Source organism: Adiantum capillus-veneris, chromosome 14 (genome assembly GCF_014529385.1).
Source record: "Adiantum capillus-veneris isolate H3 chromosome 14, ASM1452938v2, whole genome shotgun sequence".
In the NCBI taxonomy this organism is placed as follows: Eukaryota; Viridiplantae; Streptophyta; class Polypodiopsida; order Polypodiales; family Pteridaceae; genus Adiantum; species Adiantum capillus-veneris.
Genome location: NC_140944.1, coordinates 75747224 through 75754836, shown reverse-complemented (window position 1 = coordinate 75754836; position 7613 = coordinate 75747224). Strand labels below are relative to the sequence as shown.

At 39.9% G+C, this 7613-nt stretch overlaps 1 protein-coding gene across 1 annotated transcript; it reads left to right on the top strand.

Annotated features, from left to right (window-relative positions):
* Positions 1-3124: 3124 nt before the first annotated feature.
* Positions 3125-5989, top strand: LOC147442628 (uncharacterized). The gene is made up of 2 exons (XM_086529396.1): positions 3125-4522; positions 4592-5989. The coding sequence occupies exons 1-2, from the start codon at positions 3125-3127 to the stop codon at positions 5987-5989; spliced, it is 2796 nt and encodes a 931-aa protein (XP_086385522.1).
* The last annotated feature ends 1624 nt before the right edge of the window (positions 5990-7613 follow it).

The following is a 7613-nucleotide window of genomic DNA, read 5'->3' as shown; positions in this document are numbered from 1 at the left end:
TAAACTTTGTAGGCTTTCTTGCCTTCGAACTAGAATTATACTTTGTAGGTAGAATTATACTAAACCTAGGTTTTCTTCAAGCATTTGCATGCACTACAATGTTTTTCTTAGAAAAAGTATTATAAACCTATATATGAGAAATTTTAGCGGCGGATTTGCTATGTTTGAGAAATCTAAGATATTTGCACGTTTCTACACTAAATTTCCCTAAACTTTGTAGATTTTCTCGCCTTCAAACCAAGAAATTTTAGGTTTCCCTAAACTTTGTAGGTTTTCTCGCCTTCAAACCAAGAAATTTGAGGTTTCTCTAAACTTTGTAGGTAAATTTTCCTTCGAACTAGAATTATACTTTGTAGGTAGAATTACACTAAACCTAGGTTTTCTTCAAGCATTTGCATGCAATACAATGTTTTTCTTCGAAAAAGAATTGTAAACCTATATATGAGAAATTTTAGTGACAAATTTGCTATGTTTGGGAAATAATATAAGAGGCAAATGTACGATATTTGCACGTTTTTACACTAAAGTTTCCTAAAGTTTGTAGGTTTTCTCACCTTCAAACGAAGAAATTTTAGGTTTCCGTAAACTTTGTTGGTTTTCTCGACTTCAAACCAAGAAATTTGAGGTTTCTCTGAGCTTTGTAGGTTTTCTCGCTTGGAACTAGAACTATACTTTGTAAGTGGAATTATACTAAACTTAGGTTTTCTTCAAGCATTTGCATGCACTACAATGTTTTTCTTAGGAAAAGCATTGTAGACCTATATATATGAGAAATTTTAGTGGCAAATTTTCTATGTTTGAATGTTTTTTCTTTGAACTTTGTAGGTTTTCTCACCTTTAAAAGTATAATTTAAAGATGAATCTTAAAATTTTGTGTGTGTGACTGCACCAACCTACGTGTTTTTCAAGCAATCGGATACCCACTCAGCTACACAATGCTTTTGCCTAGACACTTGGAAAACCCGTGTATGAAAAATTTTAGAGAAAATCTATATTTTATTTATATATAATGCAAGTTAAATCTTTCCACCTCAAAGAAGCCTTGCACATGTCTGTCTCTCCATCTTCTTCTCTTGGAGCACTACATGATGTGTTCGAAGTTCAATGCCCTTTGATTAGCTCGATGAATTGCATTTGGGGGGAGAGAGAGAGAGAGAGAGAGAGAGAGAGAGAGAGAGAGAGAGAGAATTGTCGAAGAGACTCAACATGACCTAAGTTATTGAGTGAGTGTGTGTGGATCAACACACATCCACACGTCGACAATTGGGTCTCTCCGTGTTAATTGTGGGCAACATAGTTGTCAAATATAGAGATGGAATTGGGAGAGCCAATCTACCACAATGGGGCCGAAAACTCTGATAACCTATCCACATGTGAGTGATAGACAGGTTCTTCAAGGTTCATCTTCTTCTTCATGCATGTAGCCATGATAAGCACATTTTTTAGCACCATAGGGAGACCCCATGACATGGGAGCTTAATTTGGAAGTCATAAGGACGGTGCAAATAGAGTCTTAAACTCTCAACGGACTATTTCAGTGTGATTTGGGAGAACCAACCTACGATATTGAGAGAAGGAATTAGGAGAGCAAGTCTACTGCACTAGGGTTGCTCAAGCTTCTGCACCTTCTTCATATAGCCACCCATGAAAGACCCATTGTAGGCATCGTAGAGAGAACGTATGAGAGGAGTGATAAGAGACCTTCAATAAATCTAATAAGAGTCTTGAACTCCAATGGTATCATTCTATAATTAATTCATCCAATGGCTATTAGATGTAATGTATATTACTCAAAGAAGAAATGGTGTGATGTATGAAGGGAGAGGTTTGTTAAAGCTATAGAAAGGATCTATCTAACAAGCCTTGAGTTCATGTACACTCTATCTTCCTTCGTTGGGGTGCACTACTCTAATCAATATTGTGATGTATAGAGGGTATTTTATGTTTGCAATTGGAAGTAAGAAAAACTTCCCTATATTGGGTACAATACTCCAATAACTACATTGACGGTATTTCATGCTTGCATTTGAGAGCAAATAAAACGAAAAAATTATGGCACTGATATAAGAGCGGTGTTTTCTATGTTTCTTGGCAGGAGCATTAATGAGGATAAGAGACACGTGCCTTTGTCTTCCTGAATCTCCAAGTCATTCCTCGCATGTGCATGCACGTCGAAAAGTTGCACGGAATTATCTCGCCAACGTGCTATACAACGTACAGCATACTTGCCATCCTCCACAAATGACCATGGTCATGGTACAAGTCCCTTTGCATTTGTTGGGGATTGTGTTCCTGGCAATGTTATTATTCCACAAAACTGTATGCAAACTATCATGCAAGGACAGAGACGAAGACAAGACATTATATCATGTTTGGATGCGACAAGAAGAAGTCGTCGACAACGGGCAAGGCAACGCACCTCCAACATAAGAGAGAAACGCCATCGACATGATGGCCACTTTTGTCCTCTCATAGACACTCAAAGTGAGGAGCAGGCCCGTATTTTCATGACACATCTCTTGGAGGCATTGCTTGCATTCTACATGCCTATCCATGTATACAAGGGGTTCATCCTTCCATGCTTCCACTAACACATGGACCATTACCTACAGATTATATAGTAACCATGACCTCCTCATGCGAGTTTTGTGGTGCACATCTTTGGACATGTGAAATGAAGAATGAGCATACACCATCCGTAGGAAGATATTGTTGCAAAGGTGGAAAAGTGTCCCTTTTTCCTCTTGCGCGACCACCATGTGTATTGGAGAGGTTACTCAATAATAGTGATGCTTTGAGTAGGTCTTTCAGAAAAAACATCAGGAGCTACAATAGTGTGATGGCATTTACATCTCTTGGAGCTACTATTGATGAAACATTGATGGGTAGGTCTGGTGCATATTGCTTTTGTGTACATGGTGCTGTGTACCATCGAATTGGTTCTTTGCTACCACATGAAGCAGGGGTACCCAAATTTGCACAGATGTATGTATATGATACTGAGCATGAGGTTTAGAATCGTATGAGTTCCTTGGATGGTTTGGATTTGTCCATTCTTGAAGCATTGTCAATGATGATGTGATCATGTAATCCATATGCCAATGCATTCTACAATGTTGGTAGAATGTTGCGTGACAACCCTGGTGTGGAGATCAAAATGACAATTTGTGAAAATAGAAATACTTCCAGGCAATACTTGATACCTATTGGCAATGAGGTTGCTGCAATTATGCCAGGTCAAGGGGATGTACAAACAAGTGGCCATCAAGACATTGTGATACATTGTCAAGATGGAAGGTTGCGGAGGATTTCGAATCTACATAGGTCATACATGCCACTATTGTATGTTCTTGTCTTTCCAGAGGGAGAAGATGGATGGCATGTGAGGATTCCTTATGCAAATGTGCGTGGCCCTTTGGATGCATTGGTTGGTGGTCGACAATGTGTCACTCAAAGAGAGTACTATGCATATGGACTACAGGTTCATGCTGATACAAAATCATGCTTGCTTCGTGGGGGCCGTTTACTTCAACAATTTATGGTTGATGCATATTGTGCCATCGAGGAGTGTTGTCTTGCATGGGTTCGCACAAATCAAAAGACATTAAGGGCAGAATTGTATGCAGGCTTGGTTGACATGGTGCATTTGTCCGAGAGTGATGTTGTCCTTGGACGGTCTGCGGGTCGAAGAATTGTCTTGGCCTCATCTTTTACAGGTGGCCCTCGGCACATGTACCAATTATATCAAGATGCAATGGAAATTGTCCATGCAAAGGGAAAGCCAAACCTATTCATCACATTTACATGTAACCCTAAATGGCCAGAAATAAATGAGGCATTGCTTCCAGGACAGGTTTCCTCTGATCGACCAGACATAACAACAAGGGTTTTTTTCCTAAAACACTCAAGCATGATGAAGTACATCTTGAAGAAATATATTTTTGGGAAAGTGGTGGCTTACATGTCTATAGTGGAGTTCCAAAAGAGAGGCTTGCCACATTCTCATACATTGCTGATTCTAGATCCTCGATGTAAGCGTCAATCAACATTTGACTATGACAAGATAGTTTGTGTAGAGTTGCCAGATAAAAATCAATTTCCAGTGCTACACGACATCATTGTTAGTTGTAACATTCATGGCCCATGTGGTCAGTTCAATACTTCATCTCCTTGCATGGTAGATAGACAGTGTATCAGAAAATATCCACGTCCATTTTGTGAGCAAACAAGCATGGATAATAATGGCTACCCCATATATTCACGACGAAACAATGGCTTCACCGCCAAGGTCAAGGGTTTTACTATTGATAATCGATGGGTTGTGCCATATAATCCTATTTTGTCGACACTATTTAATGCACATATCAATGTTGAGGTATGTTCTACAATTTCAGCTGTCAAGTATGTCTACAAATACAGCTACAAGGGGCATGATAGGGCAACTGTAAGATTCCATACGTCAGCACAAGATTCTGAGAGGGAGATTATTGATGAGATAGACATGTATACTGATGGATGCTATGTATCTGCATTTGAGGCTTGCTGGAGAATTTTTGAATTCCCTTTGCACAATGATGCACCAGTTGTCTAGAGATTAAGCGTGCATGTTCTAGCTGGTCAAATCGTGACATTTCGAGATAATGAAAACATTAATGATGTCTTGCAAAGGGAGGGTGCAGAGAAGACCACTTTGACAGAGTGGTTCACATGCAGCTTGGAGAATCCTGATGCAAATGATACTTTGTACATTGATTTTCCTCAAAAGTGGGTGTGGAATTCAGGTTCCAAAAAATGGACGAAGAGACGTCGTGGGGACACTATTGGGCGGATGTATTTTGTGCAACCCTCTAGCGGTGAACGATATTATGTCCGTTTGCTTTTGACTATTTGTAAAGGATGTAAGTCATTTGAGGAGCTACGTTTCGTAAATGGTGTATTGTTCCCAACATTCAAGGCAGCATGCATTGCAAGAGGTATCTTGGAGGATGATGGGGAATGGTTTGGTTGCATGGAAGAAGCTTGCATTACACATACAGTCTTACAATTGAGACATTTGCTTGTGAACATTCTATTGTTTTGTGAACCCTCCTCCCCTCATCTCTTATGGGAAAGATTTCGACGTGTTTTGTATGAGGACTATCGACACATGTTGGAGTTGAGATATGAGTCCTTAGATGGATGTGCACAGGTTGCTGAAGGGTATGCATTGAGCGATCTGCATAAAATTCTTGGTACATTTGGACGAAGTTTAACTGAATATCCTGGAATCCCAATGCTTGATGAGCACTTTATGACACATGATGAAAATACATTGCTTTTCCAAGAGCAATGCCTTGATAGAATGCAAGAGCTGTCCGCGTCACATGCTATGGAGCAAACTTTGAATGAAGATCAAAGGATTGCTTTTGAGACAGTTTGCCATGCATTGACTCTTGATGGGGGGGCTATTTTTTTCTTGGATGGGCCTGCAGGGACTGGGAAAACTTATTTGTACAACTGTTTGTTATCACGCGTGCGTGGAGAAGGGGAAATTGCATTGGCCATAGCATCTTCTGGGATTTCAGCATTGCTGCTACGAAATGGGCGCACCGCACATTCCAGGTTCAAGATACCCTTGGAGATCGATAGTTACAGCACATGCAATATCCCTATTCAGGGTCAAATTGCTGAATTGCTTAGACTATGCAAGTTGATTGTGTGGGATGAGGCTCCTATGACACATCGATATGCCTTTGAGGATTTGGATAGGTCTTTGCAAGATATCATGTGCTCAAGAAAGCCATTTGGTGGAGAAGTGATGCTTCTTGGTGGAGATTTCAAACAAATCTTGCCAGTGGTGTTCAAGGGAGCACGTGCTGACATTGTTGATGCTACACTTTGTCGATCACACTTATGGAATCACATGAATATCCTTAGATTGACACATAACATGCGTGTGGAAGATGGTGATGTTGCAAATTTTCCTATAGAGAATGGCTCATGGATGTAGGAAATGGGACTTTGACAAGTGGGGATGATCAGAAGATGGAGATCCCCCGCCACATGGTACTTTCTTCATCTTCATTGGATGAATTGATAGATTGCATCTATTCTGAAATGGATAAAGATGTGGACCATGCACAATACTTCAAAGAGCGGGCTATCCTTGCTCCGAAAAACTTGGAAGTTGATATTCTCAATGCTAAGGCCGTGTATGCAATGAAAGGTGACGTCGTGCAATACTTTAGTGTTGACTCCGTGGTGGAAAACGCGATGCAAGTTTCATTCTTATACTTTGTGGAGTTTTTAAATGGTTTGAACTTGGGTGGTGGATTTCCAGCACATTGCTTGGAGTTGAAGATGAACGCCCCAATAATTCTATTGCGGAACCTTGATCCAAGTGGAGGTTTGTGCAATGGGACACTCTTGGTGTGTAAGGCATTTCACCCTAGAGTTTCGGAGGCAGAAAGTTATTACAGGTACACGGGTTGGGACCATGATTTTTATCCCTCGAATATGTTTTGTGAATTCTGGCATGGAGTTGCCATTTGTTCTTAGACAGAGACAGTTTCCAGTTAGATTGGATTTTTGTATGACTAAAACAAGGCACAAGGCCAAAGCATTGCCGTTTTGGGCCTATACCTGGTGACACCGGTCTTCACTCATGGACAATTATATGTTGCATTGTCACGTGCACGTTCGACTGCTGGGATAAAGATTCTCCTACGTGACATTGATGTAAACGAAACAACTGCACTAACAACAAACATTGTGTACCATGAGATACTGAACAATGCCATATGAAGGCTCTATTCCTTCTTATCGTTGTCTTCTTTTTTGTGTACAATTCAACTTATAAAATATAACATGAGTATATTTTTCTACCTCTCTTCATAACATATAGTAAACTATGTCATTCCTTCCTCTCATTGTCTGTTTTTTTGTTTCTATTTGGCTATATAGGTCATGGATCAAATTTCTTACATCTCTGAGGTGTCTTTTGTATTGAACATAGAAGATCATCCTTATCCTGGTATGTTCCAGTCCATTACATCTTTATGTGGATGCTTATTGTGTTCCTTTGAGACCTTAATTTTTTTTTTTTGCATTATTTTAAGCAGAGATACGTTTCTGTGTGCACCTTTGTCGCATGAGAAAATTGTTAGGACCATCCGCAAACACTACAAGACTAGGGTGTGTGTGTGTGTGTTTTATAAATAATTGACTTGGTATATAAAGTAATATTCATGGCATTTATTGTTTCTTTTTGTTTTGCGGACCTTAGGAAGTTGCCATCTATCGATATTTTTACGTTGCGTATTTTGGCATACTCATCAGACATTGAGTACGGTGTTTACTCGGTTAGGAAGGAGTGTGTGTCTTCGCAAGAAGAAGATGATACTCAGTGGTTTGTTAGATATGAAGGATACTCTGTTCCGGATGATTGGGAGTACCTCCAAAGTTCTAGGTTCTCTGAGCTGATCTACCGGATCTACTTGCCTAGACAACTTGCATATATGGCAGCTCCATACATAGCTGCAATAACTGATACGTGTAAAGTGTTGGGTTACGGTGCTTCGATTGCATTATTTCAAGAAAAGTCTCTCTTTTTCACTACCTTTGTTTGTTAATCC